Here is a 27,107-nt window from a genome sequence, read left to right on the forward strand (position 1 = left end):
GCATTATCACCTACAAAAATTCACATGCAGATATATAGACAGACCATGAATTTGTGAACTTATGTTGGTTTTTTAGCCATCTGCCTCCATGCCTGGTCTCACAGGTTTAACTTTAGTGTTCGTTGCAGGAGCTACTGTATCTCCCTGATGTTTTTGGCTCTGGGTCCATAGCGTGTGTTTTGTTACAGCCATTGTGCAATGGAAGGCAGTCTACATAACATCATTTTGCTTTTGGCTTTTTTTGTTGTACTACTTCAGCCTTAGCAGCTAAACACATTTGAGCAACCTGGTCTAGAGGATGGTGTCCCTGCCTGTGGCAGGAACTAGATGAGCTTTAAGGTCCCGTCCAACCCAAACCATTCTGTGATTCTATGACTAGCCCTACTGTGCTGATTTCTAGGCTTTTTCTGTACATGGAGTGGGTTCACCTTGGTTGCTAGCCAGTGCAGTATGTATTTGCCAAGACAACAGAGGCAAACCTGTGATTATGGGAGACTGGGAGCAACTGGATTCCCTGGCTGGCCATGTGTCTTGTCACTCCTCTGCTGCCAGAGCAGTGTTTTGAGTGTCCAGTGCCAAACAGGTGCATTTGAGCTACATCACCAGCTGTTCTTTAATTCCCCTCTCTGTTTTTTTTTTTGTTGTAATGATACCATTTCAAAGTTTAAACTACCTGAAACTAGGAGCCTTGTTATAGGACTCCACATGGTGAGGAAGAGATTTCTTTGAGCGTTTAGGGTCATACACTGGAAATACACGTTCATGTGCTGGTATATCCTGTGTATTCCCTTATTTCTTTTCAAAAAATGAGCAAGTGATAGTCAAATTCCACTTCCTTTGCATGTTATTTATCTTCCCACTCTTGAACAGGATTCAGATTGAATCTGATCAGAAACTGTTGTCCATTAAGTGTCTGACCACAGGTTATTCCAGATGAAGACAGCAGTTGCCTCTACCTGTATTTCCTGTTAGATTTGAGCTGGCTAAACCAGGTTAATCCCAGTGCTTTCTCAAGCTGTAGTGTTGTTTGATAGCAGCTGTTTACAAGATTAATAGAAGTGGACAAGAGATGAAAAATGTGAAGTTGGTCATAGAAATCACTGTTGGCTTTCAGAGGCAAACAGCTGCTTTGGTGGTGGGGAGGAAACAGAAATGATTCTTCATGCAAAAAGTAACATTTGCTAAAGGTGCAATTTTTATGAGCCTCATGAGATGATCTGAAATGGTGAGGACTGGCTAATGTGCTGCAGGCAAATGTATACGGGTCGAGTTATGTGTACACATATATTTATTTTTTCTTGTAGTGTCATCTAGACTGTCACAGACATCCTCTCCTCAGTCAGGCTGCCAGTCCCCTTCCATCCAGGCAGGCAAAGTCATCTCCTCATCCCAGAAGCACAGCAAGAAGGCACTCAAACAGGTAAGTAGCCTTTCCTGGAGCCTAGTTTGGGGACTGCTGCAGTAAATTTGCTTCTCCGGTTAATCATCTTGGTGAGACTGTGCTCTGCAGGGAAGTAACACAGGACTTCATGGCTGTCTCATGGTAAATAGAGGTTTGTTAAAACATTCCTCTCTCTTAGAGGTGATTCAAAATACTGTGCTGTTTAGCTCTTTTGCTTTTTCCCTTTATAAGCATTTGGACTTTTTAAAATTATTATTTTAGAAGATGGATATAAGATGTTATTTCTCTTCACCAAATCTTTTGATGAGTGTGCTTAGTTTTCTACAGTCTGTTTTATTAAAATGAAGGGGTTTTGGGGAAAAAAATTAAATGCACTGATTTCTTCCCCTGGCTAGCAGTGTATTTTCCCTTCCTAGGAGTTCTGTGGATATTATAGGTATATAGAGGTAAGAAAGGGAAGGAAAGCGCATTGGCTTTGCATTGCACCTCCGCTGGATTTAATGGAAGAAAGAGGGGGACCAATTATTTTCCATGCTTGAAGAATGACTATTGTATAGATAGTGTTAATTATGTGCATGCAGTGTAGGATGGGTGAGTGTCTGCACTTCAAATGATTTGTTTCTCCTAATGAAACATGCAAGATGAATTAGTTCCCCAAGTGCCTTATTTGCAGGTGTTTCCCCAACTGCATTGTTTGATTTTGCCTGATTCTTAGAAAGGAAATGCTTTATCAGGGTTAGCTTTACTCCTTGGTAAAGCAAAAATCTGTAAGGAATTATGAATCAAGCTGCATAGGAGGTGCTAGTCAAGGGATTATGGAAGCTTGTCATAGACAGATGAAATCATGATGTGTTCCAGATAGGATTTACCTTTTCTAGCCCAGCATGTTTTTCTGAGTTTAACCAGCTGAGAAGCAACACTTGGAATGGCATTCAGGTGATAGAGCTGCCTGTGGCCTTGGGAAAGGATCTCCAGTGAGAGAGAAGAATGAACTAGGGCACATTATCAAGGAGAATATTATAGTGGGAGATAAAGCAACTGAATAAACTGGAGCTTTGTTTCTAGCAATAGGGAGTTGAGTTGATGTCCAACTGAGATGCTGGCTTTAGGGAATCTTCTTTCTTTTCCCACCTGGCTGTTTCTTGACAGAAGCATCAGTGTTCCGATGATGTCGCTTGCTGCTGATGGCAGCAATAAAGAAGTGAGATTCTGTTCTCACTTCAGGCAGAATTCTTTTTTTCTGCTTGCCTTTAAATCCTCACAAAATAGCTTCTCATTAATTCAGCAAGATATTAATTACACTCTTTGCTTTCCCCTCCTCATCCATCCCTCTTTAAGCCTGGCTGGCAATCATTTCTCTCCAACATCCGCAAAGACTCTTCTCTTTCAAGAGAGTGATCAAACAGACTGCAAGTTTGCTATCAAAACTCTTTCCTCTCCTGCACTCAGCAGTTCCTCTTCATTTTCTCTGGTCTGTAGGTCCCTGTTTCATAGAAAAGGAAGGGACCTCTGCATAAACCCAAGCTACATTTCCAAACCTACACTCCATCTAACATTCTCTTCTCTTTCCAGCCCCCGTCCTTACATGCCTAATAATTTTCTGCTTTTCATAGAATCATAGACTAGTTAGGGTCATGTCCAAATTCCGCATGCTACTGCTCCCACCAGCTTTCCCTCAGCTTTTTATTCATTCCCCTCTCTCTGCTTTCTCACTCCTCTGCTCCTCAGCTTTCATACTCTGAGATATCTACTTCCTGAGCATCCTTATTTCAGTGCTGAATGTAATGAAGTATGTCAGAGAGTTCCAAAATTTAGATGGTCTTCTCAGTTTCACTGTTAATCTCCTTGATTTGGGGAAAAAATCAGAAACCCTGAAAGAAAATAGGAACCACATGGAGGCCTTGATGTCTACGTAGCATTTCTGTTTGTACTTAACAGTTGTGCAGCTGTCTGTAGTGCTAAAAGCTATTTCCGATGGTCATAGAATCACAGAATGCTTTGGGTTGGAAGGCACCATCCAGTTCCAACCCCTGCCCTGGGCAGGGACACCTTACACTAGGCCGGGTTCCTCCAGGCCCTGTCCCACCTGGCCTTGAACACTGCCAGGGATGGGGCAGCCACAGCTTCTTTGGGCAAACTGTGCCAGGGCCTCAGCACCCTCAGAGGGAAGATGTTCAACAGCACCGACCCCTGAGGAGCACTGCTTGTCACTGGTTGTGATCTTCTAAAGTTTGCTCTAGTTTTGGGTCAAATTAAAAACGTTGCATGCCTAAACCACTGCTTGATTTTAGTTTGAATGGAATTCTGCCATTTTGGTAATATTTCATATGGTCAAATATTTTGACGTATTTCAGCTTTTCCCAAACATGGTTGCCGCTGTGGTCAGGAAAAGTTAAAAAGAGTGAATAAAATGAAAAAAATACAGATTGCAAGAAGGAGGCAGGTGTTATAAATAGAGTAGCAGGAAAAACACAAGATCCTGAGTGAAACAGGAATTCAAGAAAGCTTTAGTGTTTTTAGTTTTGTCTGAGACCTAGCTTATTAGCTAGAGTGCACTGGAGAAGATGGCTGGTTGGGCTCAGCCCTCCTGTCTTGAGTGCTAAGTAATTGTAATTCTACTGGAAGGAAGAGAGAGCAGATTTCTGAGTGAGAACTTTTAACCCTGGAACACCTGCTGTTGCTATACTGACAGTGAGTATCAGGTTCTTGAAGAAATAAGGGTCATGATTTAGTTCATAAGCGTATCAGAGTTACAGCTGTAAAATACAGATTAATAGTATGGCATACACTGATGCGCCATCACCACACAGTGTGGTAAGTAAGCGGATGGCTGCATTCCTTATTCTTGTTGGGAAGAATCCTGAGCTAGAGGTTTCCAGTACCTGAATCTAAATTGGTGGACATGTCAGTGCTTATCCTGCTGGAAAGATAAAACAGTGATGGGGAGAAACCCCCTTTGCTGTTCTATCACCTTTTTCATGAAGGAGGGAGCTGTACAGTAGTTTCTTCCCTACTAGGTGGATCCCCCCCTTTCCAATGGGTTTTTAACACCATGGTCAGAGTCTGTGGGCAGGTGAAAAGCGAGAGGTTCAGGAGCAGCTCCTGGTCCTGCTGTTGTCACTGCCGTCATCCATAGCGGCGCTGGTGAGGAGTGTGCTGAGAGGACACCAGTTTCTTTATTTAAATTGCAGTCAGGTGCTGATGATACTAAGTGGTACCATTTTGAATTACACTCATTCTGAATTCACTCTTTTTAGAGTAAAGTGGAGGTTTCCGCCCTGCACAGTAGGGTTTACCTCAGAGCTGCCCTTTGTGCAAACACACCTGTGTGCTGAGAAACATTTGCCTTCAATTGCAGGCGGCACAGTGAGAACAAAGGACAACCTGAAGGCAAACAGAAGGAAAATAACAAGCCCCTGATTTGAGCAGAGGGGGCATATGGGGCAGCAGACAGAGCCTGAAGGAGAGCAGAGGGCTGGTTATGGTGGAGAGGTTGCTATGCTGGGGGCTCTGGGGGATACTCTGCTGCTCCAGGTCTCCCTGCCTATGGCAAGGGGGTTGGAGCTAGATGAGCTTTAAGGTCCCTCCCAGCTCAAACCATTCCATGATTCTAAGTATACAGCAGAATTTTAAAATGGGAAGTGACAGGAAGTGTGCTGTCTCTATCCGAATGAATTGGCCTGTTAACTGGAGACCACCACTGTGTTAATAATGCAGTTAGATCCAGGAGAGAGAATACTCGATCTGTTGTAATTTATTCTGCTGTTAAATTTATTTGGGTTTGGATTTCATTTTTTGAGAACAGACACTTTGATTTGGGTAGATGCTGCAATCTAACCCAATGCCTTGTTGTCTGTGCCTCCTCAGTTGTGTCATGGTTGCCTTAACAGTCTTTGCTAAAGCAGAGGATTTTCTTTTCTATTTTTCTAAAGCAAAGGATTTTATTTTCTTACTTCTAGTGTTTAAATGTTTGTTACTTTCTAAATTATCAAAGTCTTTTCTAATGGCGTGTTTTTTTAGTAAGGTAATAGTTACTTCTTCAGGAGACAGAACTTAATAGCATGATGGTACCTTTACTTTGAAGTTACTTATATAATTACTTCTTGAACCACCTCCAGATTTGGAATCCCCTAGAGAATGAAACAACTCAACCTAGATGTTCTACAACCATTAATTTTTTCCTTTAGATGCCAAAGGTAGGAGATCTGTCTGCTTGTAACAGTGTATTTAAATAGCCAGTATCATATTTAAACATGGTATTGGTGTCCCGTGTGAACTGAGTGTGTTTGGGAAGTCGCTTTTCACTTTTGACGTAGTTAGAATCAGAATCCAGCTATCAGTTGCTGTAAAACAAGTGGCTTGTACTGTGTACTAATAATTTCTAAGACTATTTTTAATTTCATTTTGGTCCTGTTCTTCTGTCCTCTTCCACAGGCCTTGAAGCAGCAGCAGCAGAAGCAGCAGCAGCAGCAATGCAGAGCAGGCATGCCTGTGTCGTCTAACCAGCACGTCCTTCTGAAGGCTGTCAAGGCAGCCAGCGACTCCACACCTGCAAAATCTGGTACGTGCAACGACAACTCTGTGTGCTGTTTTACTGCTGGGTCTCTTCAACTGGCCTTTTATTGTTTGTAGGGGATGAGAAAAGAAAGTGCTTCTTTCTGACGGTGTTCTTTTTGTTTCTGAAATAGTCTAGTTTCTGTTTCCCTGGATTTGTTTTTATTCAGAATTTGTTCAGTTGAGAATAGATCTTGAATAGAATTTACTCTGCCATTGTCTGGTGAAAAGCTTCTTTTTGTGATAAATGTGTTCCTTGTAGCTGCCTGTACGCTGTGGTCAGGTAGTTCTCATGGCTAAGCAAATGAGGTAGTTTTTCTCTTAGTATTTATGTTTTTCGAAATGGGCTTCTCATTCTGTAGCAAGTCTTTTATGTCTTGTTCCAAAGATGTATTCTCTGCTCGGAAAGATCCCCAAGAGGTTTCCAGCATTTATGCTGCATTAGAAATTGAGATCACTGCTCTTATTCACTCAGGAGTGTTAGTTGTCTTTCCACCAGCCGCATTTCACTAGTTATCTTAAATTGTTGGCAATTGCTTCCAGCTAGCTTTCTCTGGAGGCTTTTCAGGGTAACTGATTGCCATAATCTTCTGGTTCTGTAAGCCTGATTCAAGTTGTTTTCTTTCAGATGCAAGAAGTGCCTCTGTGTTTGTATAGGGCAATTTTCATGTTGTACAAGTAAATGACTTAGTAGACTAATGCCATCATTTTATGAAGCTACAATTTGTCAAGGCATCTATTTGGGCCTATAAGGATGCTGGGGAGGGACTCTTCATTAGCGACTGCAGTGATAGGAGAAGGGGTAATGGGTTAAAACTTGAACAGAGGAAGTTTAGATTGGACGTAAGGAAGTTCTTTACTGTGAGGGTGGTGAGGCACTGGAATGGGGTGCCCAGGGAAGTTGCGAATGCTCCATCCGTGGCAGTGTTCAAGGCCAGGTTGGACAGAGCCTTGGGTGCCATGGTTTAGTATGAGGTGTCCCTACCCATGGCAGGGGGGCTGGAACTAGATGATCTTAAGGTCCTTTCCAACTCTAACTATTCTATGATTCTATCTGTAAGCATTGCCTGTAGTGGCTCTGAACCACCTCCCAAATCATTGAGCACCAAAGCAGAACCATGGGCTTCTGAAATCCAACACATTTGGCCTGGTGACCTGGGTCCAGCAGTGCTGATGGCACATGTTTTGAGAATGTGTAATAGCAGAGCAGGTCCTAGTAGGACCTCCAAATCAAGAGGAAGTGTCTTTTGTGTTCATTGGACTGGGTGGGATTTTCTTCACTGGTTTTGCCTAATCTCAGGGAATGTTGACTTTGTAAATGCCTTGTGGCAAACAACACGTTGTGAAAACGACTCATTTTTGTTTAGTTTTGAGCCAGGCTTCTTATACCTTTATTTCATTTCTTCTCATTATCAAACAGGCAATGAACAACTGTTGTTTATTAAAAAAAATTGCCACTCATGACTTCTGTAGACATCTTTTCTTCAGTCTAAGGAGTCCCACTGTAATTTCTCATTCCTCATATGCAAAGCTCTGTGCTTTTTGCAGTAGAGAATGAAAACTGTACACGGTGTTCACGGTGCAGGACACGTTCTGCATTTGTATAGCATCATTTTAGCAGTCTACATTTTGTTCATCTTTTTTCTCAGCAATACCTAGCATTCAATTTTCCTTTTTTGACCCCATCAAAAGCAGGCATTTTCCTACATTACAGTTCTCAAACTCTTTCCTGAGAGTCTGGAAGAAGTTTTCTGTTGTAGGGCCTGACAGTGTGTGTGTGTAAGGTTAGGGAGTTCTTTTTTACATCACTTTGTGTTTCTGTACAGTCAAGTTGACCTTCTGGGCTGCAAGCACATACTGCTGGGTCGCATTGAACTTAAAATGTTTTTTTTTAGTCTGTAATCAGAATCTTCTCTTTCTTCCTTGGCTTGAAACCCAAGATTTCTTGTCCTATCCACCATGGACATAGAGAGCAGGTTATTTGATTTCTTCTCCTTGCCACCTTCTACATTATTAGAGATGCTTCTTCATCTCATGCTGATTTTCTTTAGGATAAAATTCTGTCTGTGTTTTGGCGTTTTTGTTTATTCTCCCTTTCCAAACAGCTCTAAACAGATCCAAACCAAAACTAGACCAATCTGGCTGGGCATGCTGGTTATGTACGGCTGGAATGTTTCTGTAACATCTGTTAAGCCATATGCACTGCTGTTGCTGGGCACCGTATATCCGACAGAAAGGAGCAGGCGTGTTTGTCAGCTATACTTCATGCAGCACTTAATAGCAGAGCGAGTGTCTTGAGGTTGCCTGTTGTTCCCAGTTCAGACTCTTTTAAAACAGTTAAAGGGCAAAAAATTAATATCATCTTGCTTGGTTGAAACGCAGTCCTAAACGGCTCTTGTGCCCTTTTCACCTTGGGTGGTGTGGCCTTAGAAGGAAGCCAAGAGGAAAACTTATGTTTCTCGTGTCACTATGAAGACAATGCAGTGCCGGGTTTATGAGGTCTTCAGCATAAAATGACTGCTTAAAACCCTCCTGCTTTTTCTCGGCTAACCAGGATTAATTCTGAATGGTTGAGCAGCGCAACAGGCAGATGCTGGTCTGGAGGACCTCGTCTCCAGAGCTCCCTGCCCCCAGAGGAATTGGATTTCTACTTGGGGAAGTAGGAACAGTGGAGACCTGAGAGGGAATGAAGCAGGGTATTTTGTAAGATTATTAGCTAACATAGAGAAATTATAAAATAGACTAACAGAGGAAGACTCGTGTTACTTAAAGTATTTCAGGTATTGTTTGGTGTCTTTATTTTTTGTGATTATAATGAGGTTTTTGCCTTTTCTGGCTGTCTGGTGCTGGTAGCCTGCCATCTGGCCGTTCCCAGCCACAGGCAGGCCCTGTGGGCAGGAGGCACATCACCTTCTCTTCTTATTTTGGTGTCCTGGGTTTAGCAGTAGCAGTCACTTTTCTCCTTCTTGGTAGCTGGTGCAGTGCTGTGTTTTGACTTTTGGCCTGGGAACAGAGCTGATAACACTGACGTTTTGGTCTGGCCAAGGACTTTGTGAGCCTCGTGCTCTGCCAGGGTGGAGGGGAAGCCGGGAGGAAGCAGAGACAGGGCACCTGACCCAAACTGACCAAAGAGGTATTCCATACTACAGCACGTCATGGCCAGGATGTAACTGGGAGTTACCCGGAAGGTGCAGAGTTGGAGGAGGTACTGGTCAGTGCTTGGTTGGGGGGCGAGTTATCAGTCAGCTGGTGGTGAGGTGTTGTATTCTCTTCCCTTGTTATTTCCTTTATCATTATTATTATTGGTGGTAGCAGCAGTGATTTGTGTTATACCTTAGTTACTAAACTGTTCTTATCTCAAGCCATGGGAGTTGCATTCTTTTTGATTCTCCTCTCTGTCCCTCTGGGAGTAGGGGGAGGACAAGAAGGGGGGGAGTGAGTGAACAAGCTGTCTGGCTGAGTTTAAACCATGACATTTGGATTCACACTTCCCAAACTATTGCTACATCCACTTCAGTCACAATGGAACCATTTTCTTCCAGCATATCTGTTTAATTTTTGTTATTGGGTTGGGGTTTTTTTCTCTCGGACTTTCCCATATTTTGCTGCTACACCACAGTTGCAAGGTATTGTACATTGTGCATGTCAACTTATGCAGCCTTTTTAGTAGTACTCTGAAAATATGTTCCAATCGTAGGACTGTTTATGTTGGTTGGGACCTTGGGAGGTCTCTTGCAGCTGGACCTCCAGCATTTCTAGGGGCCAGTCAGATCTTTGCAAACCTCCAAGAACAGAGGTGGCACAACCCCTCTGGGTCCCTGCTCCACTGCAGGGACCACTCACAGAGACACATTCTTTTCCTTATATCCTGGCTGATTCTTGCCTGTTTTTTCTTGTTCTCCTGCCAGGCACCACTGTCACAAGCCTGGCTTCTATCTTTTTGCTGTCCTGGTAGGAACAGTAGTGACAACCAGGTTTCCTGCAGTCTTTCTTCTTCTCCAGCCTGAAGAAGTCCCAGGCCCTCAGCCTCTTCTCACAGGCAGAGAGAAGAATGAGATACAGACTAGGTGAAACAATGATTAGTGCATGTTGTTAGTGACAGCCAGCATTTGTTCTGTTTGTGAATTAACCACATGTATTGTGGAGTTTCTCTTTCAAGCTGTGGCACTCCAGTGCCTTTCCTTACTTGAGTGAGTGATGTTACTGTAACATAAGCCTGGAGAGCGCAAAGGAAAGACCAGCTCATGTTCTTAATTCATCTCACTAAAGAGAAAGAGGGAAAGGAAGGCTGAGACAATCTTGGGAAGAAGCTGTTCCTACTGGCATTAAAAATGCTGTTGTACAGAAGAGAATGTGGGCGTCAGTGGATTGTAAGGGGAAATCAGAGTGATGAAATCTGTCTCGTTGGGCCAGTAGTGACTTTGGAGGAGGACACAAAAATATCCGTTGAGTATTGGCAAGAGGAGGAGGAATTCCCGAGGGTGGTCTGAAAGAACAAAAGCTATACTTGTAGTTTAAAATTTAGAAAGGACACATGCAGTATGAAGAGATTTTTCCTGATAGTGAACTCCAACAGATACTAAAGCTGCCTCTGAAAGGAAGTTTTAACAAGATCATTACTGGACTGAATATAAATGGGAAGTAAGATGGGGCAAACTGAGAAACAGACTTAAACTATAAACAGAGTTGTTGTCCTGCCCTTTATTTTGTGATAGTCTGGTAGCTACAAAGGGCACTTCTATTTCCACCCTGCTGGGAAGCAAGTGCTACAAGACCAAAGGAGTATACGTATCCTTGGAGTGCTTGTCCCTGAGCTGCTAGAACTAGGGTATACACATTAAAGAATCTTTATTTCAGCCCAAACAGATGTCTCGTATAATACTTCTTTGTACATCCCGGTGTTTAAATATTTGTGTTTCCTCTGCAGCTTGGGAAGGAAAGCAGTCAGATGGACAGTCGAGCAGCCCTCAGAACTCCACCTCTAGTTCTTCTCCCTCTGTTAAGCTTGATAACTCCTTGCCAGGGTTGGGGAAGAAACCATTCCAGAGATCTGACAGGCTTCACGCAAGTAAGATCCTTACTTTTTTTGATTAAGGAGATTTGGTTGCTCTGATGACAGAGCAAAAGCTAAATAACAAAACTGAGTAAAATGTGTAATTAATTGCATTGCTAAAGTGACTTCTGTACAGTTCTGGATGGTACTGCTAGTATGCTGTGTGAACTGGGATAAATAATTCAAACTGTATATATGCAAATAAGCCTTTTCTCATTTCTTACCATCAGGGTTTTCTACCTGTGAATTTCCAGCTTGCTGTTTGAGAAGCAAAAAAGGACTTGCATTATTTAGCAGGCTTGTTAATGCACTGAAGAGACTTTGATAACATTAAAAAGAAAAAAGAAATTCCTTCCTAGATCTTTATAGTTCAGTCTCCCCTGTTATTTGACTTCCTTCCCATTCACTGAAGTTAGGTCCTTCTCAGGCCTCCAGACCTTTTGTGGTTTCTTTTACATACACCAGTGGTGGACTCAACCTTGGTGAAACTAAGGATATTCTGAGGTCTCTCTCTATGCTCCTCGTCCTACATTGTCATTGGTGAAACAAACACTTTTCAAAGCATGTTTTGTTTGTCCTGTGTGATTAGGAAATTCAGCAACTTAAATAGATTATAAACCCGAAGAGCTGTTTCCTGAATGACTTCTGATGGAAAACACTTTCCCTACAGAAACAAGCCTCCATGGCACTTATTTTGTTAGGTTTTCTTAACTTAAAAGTAATTGCTGTCATCCCTGATGTCAGGGGAGCAGGGTAGTACTACCCATTGTGCTAATAATGTGCTTTAATCTAAGCTTCATAATATGTGGTATTTTGCCAGTTACAGACAGCGGATGCATCTGAAGGAAACAGAGCACACAGTGCAAACACTGCCTTTCACAGCACATGTATGATGCTGGGTATGGCGTAAGGGTTAATGCTTGACTTGCTGGCTTTCAAACACAGAATGAGACTGGTTACTCATTGTTACTGCTTTGTCTTCCCACCCAAGTGCAATGAGCTGACGAATCTTTCTGAAATGCTTTTGCTAAGAACAAAGTAGGAAAATCCAGGAAGAACTCCCAAGGAAGGAACAAACTGACCTTAGTGAGAGGCTTAAAATAGAAATCAATGTGGCTAAAAGCAATTCTAGAAACCCTTCTGAAAAAGACTCCTTGCTGTTCCCCAGATAGCAGGATTCTGCGGGAGTTAGGTCAGCTGACACAGGCTACAGTGATATGGAAATTGTGCTGGAAAGAACCTCCTGTTTTGTTTTGAACTGTATGTGCAAAGGTAAAATGTGGTTTTAAAGTCAGGGTGTGAAACAGATCACAGAGGTGGCATTCTGAAAATCTTGGGGGCAGTAAACTCCAAAAGGAGCCTGGAATCCTCTCTCAGGAACAGTGTTACTCACATCTTGCTGGTTTGTTGCAGGGCAGCTGAAGAGAACAAAGTGTGCTGAAATTGATGTGGAAACTCCTGACTCCATCCTCGTGAACACCAACCTGCGGGCACTGATCAACAAGCACACGTTCTCCGTCCTGCCTACAGAATGCCAGCAGCGCCTGCTGCTGCTGCTGCCCGAGGTGGACAGGCAGGTAGGTCTTCTGTGTGCTGTTTCTTCTAGGTTCTGCTGTGGAGGGAAGTGGCTATTTGATGTCAGCAAGGAGCATCTGCAGAGGAAATTCAAACTAGACACCCAAACACTGTGCTTATAGCTAATGAGGTAGGGTGCTGCTTCTGTGCAGTGTGGAAAAAAATTGGAAAATTCATCTAATTTTGGTGTTTGGGTGCTTGTTGCTACCAGAAAAAGATCTAAAGCCATCTAAAGATGGCTAAATCAGTCCATGATCCCAGCTACAGCAAGAACAATGTTTCTGTTACACTGGACTTGCAGAGGACCAGGAGTGATGGGCATGCAGCAGTTTCCATGTCCTCCTGTCTCCTGTCCTCACGCGGATTCTTCAGTACAGTATTGACCCTGCAGCTTCTTAGGCTGGTGCCTTCCCACAGAACACCAATACAGATGCTGCCATCTAGTTCCAGCCTTTTCTGCTTTTCTGGCATCACTGCTGTCAAATTCTGAATTTGGTGAAGTGAAAACTGAACAAGTTTTCTATGGCACATTCACACTGTCCAGACTGCAAAGCAGGCCTGACCCAAAACACACAGTTAAAGGAACCAAGCACACAGTGTGTGGCAGCTGTGGAGGCAGCTTATGTCTGTGGATTGTCTAAGATCTCTTTGCAAGTGAAGAGAGGAATTTGGAAAGGCAGAGGAGTATTTAGTGGGGAGAAGTAGGCTCCTTTGCTCTGGGAGTGCACAGAAGAAATGGTGAGGTTTTTCATTGAGCTCTTCACTAAACAGTCGGTGATAATAGGAATATGAGTTACAAGGGGGTAAGAACTTAGCCTTCAGGACTGAAAGAATACCTAAGAGAATCTTTTGGTAGGACAGTTATTTCAACTCAGCTGGACCTGATGAATTTCCTCTGATGCATGAAGCAATCTCAACCTTGCAGGAGCTTTTTTAATCAGCTTGGAGAAGGCAGGGATGATACTGAGAAATTAGAAAAGATTAAACATTGCACTTGCATGTAAAAAGAGAAATATGCAGTTGGGGAAGTGAAGTTCAATCTGTTTATGCTCAATACTAGAAAAGTTGCAGCTAGAATAAGGATGCTTCCTTCCTTTTACCTTACTTGTATTATATTAGTCTTCAGTATTCCTACCCCAGCTGGCTGGGAGCTTCTGAGCAAAGCAGGAATCTGTGCTATGCTACTCGGTTGTAGGAGTGTCCGTTCAGATGCCTTAACATATGTGCCTAGAGCCATTTTAAATGTTCTTTAGATAGCAAAGCTGGCTTCAAGATTCCACTCCAGATGGGAGTCTTCCATATGTCCTGTCTCAGGTCTGCAAGTCCCTTTAAGATACTTTCCTGTGTGATGTTCAGATCAGTACTAGATGCCTGCATTTACGCACTTCAGTCACTTCCTTGGAGTCTGTCTCAGCTGCTTACTCAGGGCTTCTCTTATAGAAAGTGGAACTCCAGTTGGTACACTCAAGAGCCTTTTGAGCACATGCAGGTGTCTGCCTCAGCCTGAGCTGAACCAAGTCCCTACCTCCGCACACCCAGGTGACTTGACCACTATAGACTGTGAAGGGACACCAGCCTAGATGGAGATGCTAGATGGAGCCGAGACATCCATGTGCAGTAAAGTGTTACCCATCTCTGTGGCCATGCTGCTCTCCTGGCTCTCACACAGTGTTAATAATGTCTGCGGTCTGGCAGCTGCACTGTGGTCTGCTTTAGAAGGACACTGCCCTGAGCAGACAGTGTTCCTTTGGAGCTAGGAGGAGTTCTAACTTTTTACATTGTCTCATAAATTCTGATCTTCAGTCAGCATTCACTGGGGACTTGTTAGTCCAAGGCTGATCCAGTAAATACTTGAAGCAATTGTTTTTTAAGTCCTGTGGCCTTTGTAATAATTAGGTATGTGTCAGAATATGATGTGATGGAGTTTGCAGCTGGAGTTTACTGGCAAGAACCTCACAGCAGATGGTAGGACATTTCTGCCCTGGCTTTTAAGTTTAATTGTCCTTAAATTGAATGAGAATTTCACCAAGAACAAATTTTGACTAGCCCTATAACATTGCTTGGCTCCTGAAAGACCAGATCTTACATTTTGCTGTAGTAAATCTCCTAGAGCAGCCCACCACATCAAGTGGTGCTGCATGCTTTATTGCACATCAGTCTTCACTGTAGTAAACAGGAGAAGAGGCGAAGGCGTTGGACATACCAGTTGTGAAAGGTTGCCTGTCTGCTTGTGTTGCTTGTCAGGGACTCAGTCTGAGCTGCTTCAGCTGGTGTTTCTGCAGAGGAGAAAGCAGGTACTGAGGCCTGACCCTCCCAGCCCTGTGGTAGTTGACTGCCCTCCAGCACAAGGAACGGGCAACCCCATATACACAGCACAGGATAGTCATGACAATTCTGCTCCCTCTAGTCAATCAATAGGGTTTGGGACTAGAAAATAAATCTCTGCTTTTGTAATCCCTACAATGGCAGCTTCTAATTTAAAAATCTACCAATTATATCTTACCTATAAAACCTTCTATTAGGTCAATTCCATTATTGTTGTTACCTGCACCACAAACACTGGCTCAGGGAGAGCACAGATTCTGTCAGTCCTGCTGGTGAAGGTTTCCTGCACAGTCTCCCAGTGTAATTGAGAGTAGCTTGCACTGGGACAGCTGGATTTTGCTTGTTCATTCTGATTTATTAGGCAATAAATGGAAGCACATCAGTTTTGCCCATGGCAAGTTTTTGCCACTAACTGATCCGTACATGTATTTTTTTTCTGGTGGAGAAATTCCACATTTACTTCTGTGGAATAAAGAGCAACAGCAAATTTCATGTGTGTTTTACTACCCTGGTTATCATTTCCCACTGCAATTGTTCCAGTCTTGGCCTCACGCTTTCTCATTTATGTCCTACTCCATAGCATGACTGCCCTATTTGATTAACCATATTTCAAAGACAGAATGGGTTTTGAGCCTTATTTGTCCATTTCCTGAAGCATCTGTGGTTATGATTACATACAGTTCAGGTGTCATGTAAAAGTTACTTGTATACAATACCTCTTATGTCCTTGCTTTTCCCTCACACACTTCATGTTCATGAGAAGGCAGCAGAGCTGGTGCTTTGGGTGGTAAGCAGCTCATTCATTCTACAGGGGAAAGGGCAGCTGAATTAGCTTCTCAGAGGCTGTGCTGTTCTGTTTCCATGTGCTTCTCCTTGCCACCTGTACCATCCGCTGCTCATGTGTGTTTGTGCGGCTATAGAGGATGGGCTGAGGCAAGGATGAGGAAAATCTCCCACAGCCTCCTGGATCCCAGCCTTGACTAAGGCTGCAGGTTTTCTCCTGCAGCAAAGGCAGTTTCCAGAGAGAGATCTTTGGCAATGTTGGGGCTCTTGCTCTGTTTTCAGATCACACATGATGAAATGTGACATTTGCCTTTTCAGCTAGTTAATACTCTTTGCCTTGTCATGTGTTCCAGGTTGGGGCAGACGGTTTGATGAAGCTCAGTGGCTCTGCACTCAACAATGAGTTCTTCACTTCAGCTGCCCAAGGCTGGAAGGAGAGGTTGTCAGAAGGTAAAACTTCCCCAGACAATGATGCAGAGCTCTTAGAAGGCTTTCACCTAATGAATGTTTTGGGGGATGTGTGAAAAAGATTTCATGGAGAGGTTGAAGCACTGGAAGGGGTTCCCAGGTAAAGACAGCTGTAGTCAACACAGGCTGAGAGCACATGCAAGCTCAAAACTATGTCATCTCGAGGTCATAGAGGGGCTGCAGTAAGGAGTTCAGTTTTGAACTTAGCAGGTACAAAAATCATAGAATCATAGAATGGTTTGCATTAGAGGGAACCTTAAAGCTCATCCAGTTCCAACCCCACTGCCACAGGAAGGGACACTTTCCACTAGACCAGGTTGCTCAAAGCTCCATCCAGCCTGGCCTTGAAAAATGAGCAAGTCTCTGAAAGAGATGAGACAAGAGGGAAAAATAGTACTGAGATGACTGTATAGCTATGTTATTCTGAAGTGGTGGTAGCTAAGTATAGCCCACTGCTGAGCTCAGTGGAGAAGGTAAATCATATTCCCCAAGTAATGCACTTGATCATTAGCAAAGCTGTTTGGACACAGCTGGTGTGGTCAAGTCCTTTGAGCCAGTATTTCTTATATAACATAACATCAGATATTTACTATTCGATAAGATTCCTGCACCTTCAATGGCAGTTTGCATCTTGAACTTAGAGGGGCTTAATTCCATCGTTTGATCAAATCACATCACCAGAAGGGCAGTCATGCACTGTGGCCAGGGACCGTCTCCACAGCACTTTGTGCTTAGGGCACACCTGAGCTTATGACAGTGTGTGCTTTCAGCTGAAATGTCCCAACTGGGAAATAAAAGAACACCACATCACTGGAAATCCAGGAATTCACTGCTGCGACAGAGACTGTTTCAAAGGGCTGAATTTTGAACCCTGTTGCTATATTACTCTTAAGTCTTTTAAGCATGTGTTCTGCTGATTTTGATGCAACAAATTTTCTGTAGTTATTTACCTGACCAAATTTATATAAAAATATGAAAGGAAGTTGATGTATCAGAGATTCTGTTTGGGCCCTCTGTTCTTCTGCAGTGAAAAGGTGAGTTTATATTAATTTTTGATTATGATTTAATACTGCCAGGTACCAGTGTGCTGAAAAGGGAGCCAAAAATTGTTGAGAAATAAACTGTGCAATGATAGAAGTATCTGATTTCTGTTGATCCTCTAAGTAATCCCCTCACTGGAGTAATTTTGGCAGGATGCTTAAAAGAAAAAGACATAAGAAGTAAAATAGAAAAGTCTGGACACACATTGTATGTATTTGTCTTGGGCTTTTTTTCACTTCTGGATGCCCTTGTTTTTCTCTGATTCCTCTGCATTACTGCCATTGAGGTGGGAATGCTGGGGGTGTCTGCAGAGGAGGAATATGGATGGAATGGAGGAATGTTTGATAGAAATAACATCAAGATGAGGTTTAACTCATTTTAAAATATTCAGAACATGAGAATCTGGGTTTTATGAGCACACTTAGATTACCAATGGAATTAACTAAGAGTTGCCCTGAAAAAGATGATGTCCTCATCGTCATAGTCAACCTTCTATGATTCTGTTGGCTACCAGAGTGGACAGTCGCAGGGATGGGAGTTACAGCTGTCGGGCATAAAGCTGTTGCCTGGAGCAACAGACAGCAGAGGAGCACTTTGCAGCTGAGGAGAGGAGCCCGAAGTACTGCAGGCAGGGCTGCAGTGTCACATGCTGTGAAGGGTTGTCTGAGACAGTGTAAGTGGGAAGGCTCCTGTGGTTACATGGCTACATTTCATCTATACCCTTTTTTGAAGATACCCTTTACTGCTTTTTGCAGGTGAGTTTACACCGGAAATGCAACTAAGAATACGACAAGAAATAGAAAAGGAAAAGAAGGTTGAACTGTGGAAGGAACATTTTTTTGAGAGCTACTATGGCCAGAGGTAAGACCCTCAACTGTCTTTTTTACCCTTTCATTGCCTGTCCAGGTGTACCTCTTGCTCCATTTGTAGCATGCCCACAAATAAACACAATTTTTCATGAGTCCTGAAAGCTGACAAAGGCCTCCAGCTTCATCCAGCTCTGACCCGAGGGAACTAGGTCAGAAGTGATGGGTTTGCTGTTGGGATTTCTAATGCTTTAATAACCAGCATAGAACTGGTTTCCTCTGGCAAGGATGTCCTTTACATTTTACATCTTAACTTTTCCCACTCCTTACTACAGTACTTTGGGGCACTCCTTGTAGGGTTCTTCTAGTATCAGGATCCCCAGGTATGGTGGTGGTGCATACTCTACCCTGCAGCAAATCATTTGCTACACAACATCTTGTGTTTCTTCACATCCAGTCAGATATGTATTTGGTTAAATTAACACACATTCCTCTAGAGAATGATTTTCAGTGTTCCTTTCTGCAAATATCACTGTATGAGCTGGAGTCAGATGGAAGCTGCATGGGGTTGTTCAAGTGCTGTAGCGATGTGCCTGTGGTGGCTAATAATGGGAGCCTTTCTTGTTGGCCAGATGTCATGGTTTAAGCCCAGCTGCCACACAGCCCACTCTCTCACTCCCCCCCTGCTCCCAGAGGGATGGGAAGGAGAATCGAAAGAATGTAACAGCCCAGTAACTAAGGTATAACACAAACCACTGCTGCTACCACCAATAATAATAATAATGATAAGGGAAATAACAAGAGAAGGTAATACAACCGCTCACCACCCGCTAACCGATACCCAGTCCCAACTGAGTAGTGATCTAGCCCTTCCAGGTAACTGCCCCCAGTTCTACATCCTGGGCATGGTGTGCTGTGGTATGGAATACCTCTTTGGTCAGTTTGGGTCAGGTGTCCTGTCTCTGCTTCCTCCCGGCTTCCCCTCCTCCCTGGCAGAGCATGAGACTCACAAAGTCCTTGGTCAGAGTAAACATTCTGAACAGCAACTAGAAACATCAGTGTTATCAGCGCTGTTCCCAGGCTGAAAGTCACAAACACAGCACTGCACCAGCTACTAAGAAGGAGAAAAATGACTGCTACTGCTGAATCCAGGACAGTATCCACCCCTTATTCCATACCATTTGCGTCATGCTCAGATCCCACATTTTCAATATACTATCACTCTTATCTCATATATATATATACATATATATATATATACACATCCACAGAGAATGAGAGAGAGAGAGAGAGATCATTCTTTAGTGCATGGACCAATCCCTATAAAGCTGCTGAGTCCATCCAGTCCATATCAGGCTCCATCTCTTGTAACAGTCTTTCAGAGCAGGAGAGAGAGTGTGATGTAGTTGATCTGCCAGGCCTCCCCATATTTGTACTTCAGCTGTCATCCTCCATACCAGAGAGGCTTTAACACTTGGCTTGCTTAACTGCAGCACGTTTCACACTCGTGAATAACTGGGGCAGTGGTGTCCATTGCTAAGTCCACCCCTTGATCATGAGTCCATCTGTATGTTCCGTCTCTGCCCTGAAGGTCTGAAGTGTCATAGGCCCACCAGGCTCAAAATAATTCACCCTCCCCTTCAGCAGTTCCTGCAGCTTGTCATCAGGGACTCCATACAGCTGCCTTCCATCTCCAACGCTTCCAAAGCACTGGAGGGGCCCAGTGGACTAGATACTCACCCATACTGTCACACACATCCTGCTATTCATGACTGTCCAGCCTCCGGGAAAATCTCTTGGTCCTCCTATATTGTTGTCTAATCCTAGACAAGGCCCAAACACGACTCCGCTTAACTTTCGAGATCAGACAAACTGCTCATGGATAAAACACACTCTGTATGTGTGCCAACATGCTGATCCCCATCACAATCAGCAGGCAGGTCTCAAGGGTACCCAAAGGCCATTCAAAACCTTCAGAACTCTCAAACGATGCTGCTGTACTTGTCGCTTGGGGCTGATGTAGCTGCTGTGCTTGGAGCTGGAGTAGCTGCGCTGTCTGCTGTGGTTGGAGTTTGAGTAGCTGCTGTGCTTGTTGCAGGGGTGTGTGGGAATGTCTCCCTCATAGGCTGACCACCCAAGGAGGGGAAAAAACATGTGTAATTGCTATACACTTCTGTTATATGCCTCCCAAAATATAGAGATGGTGACCACATTGGGAACACAAGCCAGATGAGTTTCAGGATCAATGAGTCTATTGTGTTACAAGTCATTACCATAAAGTACAATGAAACAAGAACCTTAGCCCAAGGCCCCCAGCCGATAAACATTAACACAGCAAATACCAGCTGTAAGTAAGGTGTGACATGCTGAAACCGTGAGATCAAGAGAACAACTTTGAGAGCCAATAAATCAGCACTGTGACAAGTGACTATGAATGCTTATCACAAACACTATTAGACACACTCCGGTCAGATCTGTCATTATCTCACCCCTTCGTGCCCCATGTTGGGCGCCAAAAAGAACTGTTGTGGTTTAAGCCCAGCTGCCATGCAGCCCGCTCACTCACTCACTCACTCACCCCCTTTCTCTCCTCCTGCTCCCAGAGGGATGGGGAGAAGAACTGAAAGAATGTAACTCCCACGGGTTGAGATAAGAGCAATCCAATAACTAAGGTATGACACAAACCACTGCTGCTGCCACCAATAATAATGATAAGGGAAATAACAAGGGAAGAGAATACAACTGCTCACCACCCACCGACCGATACCCAGCCCAACCGAGCAGTGATCTAGCCCTTCCAGGTAACTGCCCCCAGTTTATATAGTGGGCATGGCATGCTGTGGCATGGAATACCTCTTTGGTCAGTTTGGGTCAGGTGTCCTGTTTCTGCTTCCTCCTGGCAGAGCATGAGGCTCAGAAAGTCCTTGGTCAGAGTAAACACTACTGAGCAGCAACTAAAAACATCGGTGTTATCATTACTGTTCCCAGGCTGAAAATCAAAACCACAGCACTGCACCAGCTACTAAGAAGGAGAAAAATGACTGCTACTGCTGAACTCAGGACACCAGATTAATTTGATTTGCAGCCTGGAAAATTGGTATCAGGATAGAGGACTAGATCTAACCTGTATTCCAAGTATTTATCTTAGTTGGGTTTAAACTTTGCTGTTTAGTTCTGTTTCATGTGGAAGAACCAACAGTACAGAAAGCTTTCAAGGATCCTGGCACAGAATTAGATGTGTGAGACTCAGTGATTTAGGGTGTTGTATGTAGAAAATCCTCACAGTTTTTGTGAGCAGAATATGCTTTTTTGCAAGAATGTTTCACAAAATTAAAGATCTGTTTTTCTTGATAGTTCTGGGCTAAGTCCTGAAGAGTCCAAGAGACTGATAGCAAACACCAGCCCTGCTGAGACAGAGACTGAAAATCTAGCAGCTGAGCCACCAAAATGCCCGCCAGCCTCTCTCATCCCACTTAAAGAGGAGATGACCTCTCCATTAGAGTCTAAAGCACAAGCAGTCTGGGAAGCACCAGTGGTGAAAAAAGGAGGGGAGGAAAGAAGGGAGGACGTGCAGGCAAAACCAGCCAAACCTGCAGAGGCTTCAGTCTCCCCTGGTGGGTGTGCAGTGAAACCCAGTGACCATTCCCTCCCTTTAAAAGAGAGCGTTCAAGGAGAGTCCATTCAAGAGAAACCACAAATTGCCAGCAGTCAAAAGGCAGACGAACAGAGAAAGCACCCTGCCTCAAAGGAAGTGCTGGGCAAAGAGACTGTCAGTGCCTCAGGTGTGGCCCCGAGTAAACCAAAGAGCCCCGAAGCAGGTGAAGTAGTAGTAAACATGAAAAGCCCTGTGATGACTCCAGGAACACCAGAAAAGAAGCCCCCAGTAAATGAAGACATGGAAGTGAGTGTGGAAGCCCCTAAGAGGAAGACAGAGAGTAGGGAAGAAGCTCCAACCACTCCTGAGAAAAAGCCCCGGATCATGGAGACCTGTCAGCACCACCAGGCATTTCGGAGCCAGGCACAGCCCTTTCCTGCTGCGGGGACCCCGGTGCCACGTGTGCCCCCACTCAAGGTAAAGCGAAACAAAGGCAGCTCCACAGAGCAGGTCATGTGGGTCAGCGCAGCTCAGCTGGTGGCTTTGTCAGTTCAGTTCCAGTTATGTGTGTAGATTGTGTTACCCGCTTACAGGGATGGAAATATTTGATCCAAAATCATGTCAGTGGTTTGCTAAAGGGGATCTGCTGGCTGGGTAACCAGCATGACTTAGGTATCTCTTGTACACGTGCCTCTGTTGAAAGATCTCTTGGGCCAGAAGCTCAGAGAGTAGTGCAAAAGCCCAGGGCAAAGCATAACAGAGTACTGCAGTTCCCAATGGAAACTGGGGAGGAACTGCAAGGCCACAAGAATGAAGCAGTTTGTAACCCAGAGGTGCACAAAACTTGGCAGGTGTGTGAGCATCCCCAGTATGGTCCACAAAGACTGTTAACTGTCAGCAGCTTCCTCTGATCTGTCAAACCCAGTAGCTAAATTATTTACCCATGTTTAAAGAAAGACCACCTAGAAGTAGCACAGTTATCATTTATACCAGCTGGATATAGCATAGCACCAGACTAGGTTGCAGGAAAAGACCATTTCAGGGAACGCCTCCATTCCAAAAGTCCTTTGGCTGCTGAGTCTTAATGAGAACCTCCATGGGAGAGGAATCAGGCAGTTGTTCACCATGGGGATAGGGCAGGAGGAAGGAAGCATGAAAGAACCACTCCAGCCTATGGCCTGCACAATACACTCCTATGGCATCGAGACCCAGGTGGTGGGAGCACACACCTGCAGCTGCGCTGCCAGGAGGTGTCCTGCTGGTGAGTACCTCATCCACTCAATCCAGGTGTTCCATCCTCTTCCAGATAATGATCACAAGATTGCACAGCACGGATAATCCTGATTGTTCCTTCAGCGGTGTTATTTTATACTCAACAGTGCATGGTAAATGGATGAACCAACACAGAAAAAGTTTTGCAGTCATGTGTGACTGTGGCAGGAGAAGTTTGGTTTCTGCAGGATAGAGCCTCTGCTTTTTCTACCAGAATGTGCTCTGGTAAAGATTCATCTCCCTCATCTGGGGCCTTAGGCAGAAGTTGTAAATGGAGAACTGCTTAGTTAGTGTATTTCTTGATGTCCTAAGAATTCTACTCTCCTAGTAAGAGTCGTTTATACTGGGAAGCACACAAACACATTTTACAAATGGTTTGTAATTCTCACCATGCTAACAAGTATAGCACAGGGCAGGAAAGCATTAACAGAACTTGTTAGTGAAACCAAAACTGGGAGGAAACTGTCAATAAAAGATATTTGGAATGTTTTACAGGAAGAACAGTTGATCTGCCAGTGTAATAAAAATGGGATTTAATTTAACAATGGAATGAATTGAAGGATGATTGCAAATAGTTCCCCTGTGAGGTAGAAAAGACAGATGTGGTGAGTGGTTACTCAGAGGAGGGAAGTCAGCAGATACATGGGAACAACTGTAACAATAAGATGTACTGAGGAAACAAGTACAGATCTGCAGGGGTGGAAGAGACGTGCAGAATCCAGCAAAAAGTTGACACAAACCTTTAAAAGAATATAAATTACATATGAATAAAGTATTAAATACAGAATAAAGGACAATAGGTGTTGAGTTTGGGAACACCCATACGGGTTTTTCTCTTTTGGAGTAAGGTTGTGTGATGTAGTAGCTCACAATGGCAAGGGCTGAGCTTCCAGTCTGAGTTATCAAGATTGTAAGGACTTAAAACAGGGGTGCCAGGCATCTCTTACTGTTTATCTCAAGTGAGGGAGCAAAGGGACTTCTCCAAAGGGATTCCTCCAAAACTACAACTGTTTCTCTTAAGACCAAACTATAAACACTTCTTAAACACAGGTTAAATGGTCCCCATGTCTCAGCTGTGTTTTTCTCTTCCTCTGTTTCAGATTCCCGTTTCCAGAATCTCCCCAATGCCATTTCCTGCGGGCCAGGTCTCTCCCAGGGCACGTTTCCCAATCTCACTTACCAGTCCAGGAAGAAGGGGAGCCAGAACTTTGGCAGACATCAAGGCAAAAGCCCAGCAAGCCAAGGCTCAGAGGGCAGCAGCCGCTGCCGCTGCCGCCACCGCTGCTGCTGCTGCTGCCGCCTCGACAGGGGGGGCTGTCCCAGGGCCTGGACCAGGCGGTGGTGGGGACCCACCGGGTGGTGGAGGAGAGAAGAGTAACACAGCAGCAAGTGGAGCCACCCAAACTGGAACTCGAGGAAATGCACTGGAACTGGCAGGAACTGGAAGCGGGGGAAGTTCGAGAAGGTTTCTTACCCACTGCCCAGGGAGCTGTCCCCACAGGGAGACCCAGGCCCCAGACCAGGCACCCCCTCACCATCCTTCTAGAGCACAACTACAGCAAACTCCCGCCCTGCAGTCCAGAGCTCCATCCAGCAATACAGGCACTGGCTCCTCTTCACCAGCAGCAGCGGCCCTAGAGAATATCAACAGAACAAAACCATGCACCCCCAGTGCGACCATAAATCAGGTGTCAGGCTCCCTGTGTGCGGGCAGCAGGGAAAAGCGGGAGAATGCACCTCCTGCTCCAGCAGGCCCAAGCCAGGGCTGTGGGACAGCAGCGGTCCGGGATGGAGCAGCCTGCGTCACTATGGCCGCAGCAGATGCCAACACAAGTGTAACGAAGGTAGCACCTACGGCCTTAGGAGGGACCAGCTTAGATGTTTGTAAAAGCAAATCTCCTTGCCCTCTGGTGTCTTCGCTGACATCCATGAGCTCAGAAGCGCAGGCTGGAGGTGTGGTCACATCCACAACATCCGTCCCACCCTCTAATGCATCATCAGTGGCACCTAGCCTTAAAACCCATCCAAGTTCAGGCTCAAGTGGGGCCCTCCCAAAGCCAAGTTCCAGTATTCCTGCTAACAACCCTTTAGTCACCCAGCTTCTTCAAGGCAAGAACGTCCCTCTGGAGCAAATCCTGCCGAAGGCTCTCACCAAAGTAGAAAACAAAACTGTCCTGTTAGCTTCCCATGAAGAAAAAGGGGCAGCTAGTAGTACAGGTGTAGCTGGGAGCAGCGCTGGAGCCGAGGGTGGTGAAAGGCAATCAAGTTTACCCACACAACAGCTTGGGAAGGTCTTCTGCCAGAACAGGCCTCTGCCTCACATTCCAAGGACTTTTCCACTCCCCTCGGGAAAGGACCCCAATGTTGACCAGCACCAGGGCCATGAGGCACTCAGCAAAACCACGCAAGAGCAGATCCTCCAGACCCTGATCAAGAGGGTCCAGAGGCAGAATTCGTTGCCAGTCCTCCAACCCTCACAACTGAACCTCGCTCCCTCAGGTTTCCAGTTAGAAAACAGCTCTGCCAGCCAGAGGTTTATGTTAGGCTTCATGGGCAGGAGGACATCCAGGCCTGCCATGTCTGGTCATTATCTGCTCAACATTTCCACCTATGGTCGCGGCTCAGAGAGTTTGAGGAGAAGCTTCTTCTTGAACCCTGAAAACCGGTTCTGTCTAAACAGTCCTGCTGATGCTCCAAAACCAGAATTCGGGGAATGTGAGGAGGCTGGCCATGGCAGCAGCAGTGATGAAGGAGATGCAGATGATGAGAGTACCGGTGATGAACATGAACAGACCAGTGTGAAAGAGGAGCCCCAGGCCTCACAGGTGTCTGGCCAGTGTGAAAAAGAGCAGGTCTCACATGGCATAAATTCTTCGGATTACAGCACCCTTGCTAAAAAGGGTGTAAAGGCAGAAGCAGCCACGTCCCAACAGGCAGCAGGCAACAAGGAGAACATTCAGGCGTTTGATGGAACTATACTAGCACGAGACTTCATTCAGGCCGCTCAAGAGCAAGTGGCACATGCGATGAGGGGGAAGATGCACAGCAACCCGGAGCTGTTCAGTACTTCTGTGCCGTCCTCGGACTCTGCGCCGCAGCAGCCTCCGCTGCTTTCCCCGCCGCACCCTCCAAAGCTCTCCACGAGTGCTGCAGCACAGCTCATTGGGCCCAGTTACAGTGGCACAATAAACGTCTCCACCTCCCCAGACGTGAACCAGGGGTCCCTCATGACCGGGCTGTCTGACTGCAACCAGTTGTCCAGTAGCATGGGGAACGTCATGTCCTTCTCAGTGACTGTAACCACCATCCCCACCAGCCAAGCTGTGAACTCTGGCAACCACAGTCAGACCATCCCTGTTCAAGCCTTTGCTGAAGACAGCAGCATGGAGGATTCCCCTTCCAAATGTTACTGCAGGTTGAAAGCCATGATCATGTGCAAGGGCTGTGGGGCCTTCTGCCATGATGACTGCATCGGCCCCTCTAAGCTCTGTGTCTCCTGCCTTGTCGTGCGGTAACTGGGACGGGAAGCGGGGAGGAGGAGAATGGCTTGATTTTGGTTTTGCTTTTGGAAGTACGTGGGGAAGAAACAGGAAATTTACTGCCTTGCACAAGAGACACATTACTGAATCAGGAATACAGAGTAGAGTTCTTCTTTCATTAAAGAAAGAGCACCTTCTTGTACAGTGAGTCTAAATTGAGCTCAACTACGTGAATTGTGACAAGAGTTTGCACTTAAGGAATTATGTAAATATGTCACATTATTTTGTTTAAAACTATTTTTTCAATCTTTTAGGAGATAAGTGTTTGACTTGTACTGCAGTTTCATTAACCCCAGCCTGCTCTCCGGCACGTTTGCTGAGCTCTGCTCTAGATGGGGGAGTGACCCCCCCTGGCAAAACCTTAGCCTGTTGTTGGTCTTCTCTTGACAAAGGGTAGACCAGGATAGTCAAGAAACACAGTATTTGTACTGACTGATGACAGAGCACCGAAGCAGGAGCTCTGCACGGGCTCGCTCACCAGCTCTAAATCCAAGTTCCCATTTTTCAGATGTGGAAGGCATTAACATTGTGCCAGCCTTTCACTTCTGACCTGGCTGTTTCCGGAAGGCATACTGGGTTGTGCAATATTGGCTGATGGGTTTGATTGGCATATCCTCTCCTCTTCAGGGGGTCAGTTGCAGTAACCTTGTTTGAAGGAAGGTAGTGTCTGATTTCCTACTGGTAAAGACTGAAA

General features: G+C 44.9%; 1 protein-coding gene across 7 annotated transcripts in view; it reads left to right on the forward strand.

The window, feature by feature from the left end:
• The window catches only part of ASXL2 (ASXL transcriptional regulator 2), a 104,920-nt gene extending 77,813 nt beyond the window's left edge, over positions 1-27,107 (forward strand). For all 7 annotated transcript variants that reach the window (XM_061350223.1, XM_061350220.1, XM_061350217.1 and 4 more), the window contains 8 exons: positions 1,305-1,420; positions 5,837-5,963; positions 10,884-11,024; positions 12,423-12,586; positions 16,046-16,142; positions 17,957-18,062; positions 21,362-22,079; positions 23,975-27,107. In XM_061350223.1, the coding sequence (XP_061206207.1) occupies positions 1,305-1,420; positions 5,837-5,963; positions 10,884-11,024; positions 12,423-12,586; positions 16,046-16,142; positions 17,957-18,062; positions 21,362-22,079; positions 23,975-26,389 (3,884 nt within the window). In that variant the 3' untranslated portion in view covers positions 26,390-27,107. The remainder of the gene's footprint in view (positions 1-1,304; positions 1,421-5,836; positions 5,964-10,883; positions 11,025-12,422; positions 12,587-16,045; positions 16,143-17,956; positions 18,063-21,361; positions 22,080-23,974) is intronic.

This window comes from Neopsephotus bourkii, unplaced genomic scaffold, assembly GCF_033783945.1.
Source record: "Neopsephotus bourkii isolate Nb327-2 ecotype Australia unplaced genomic scaffold, CSIRO-AGI_Nbou_v1 NB_481, whole genome shotgun sequence".
NCBI classification, from domain to species: Eukaryota; Metazoa; Chordata; class Aves; order Psittaciformes; family Psittacidae; genus Neopsephotus; species Neopsephotus bourkii.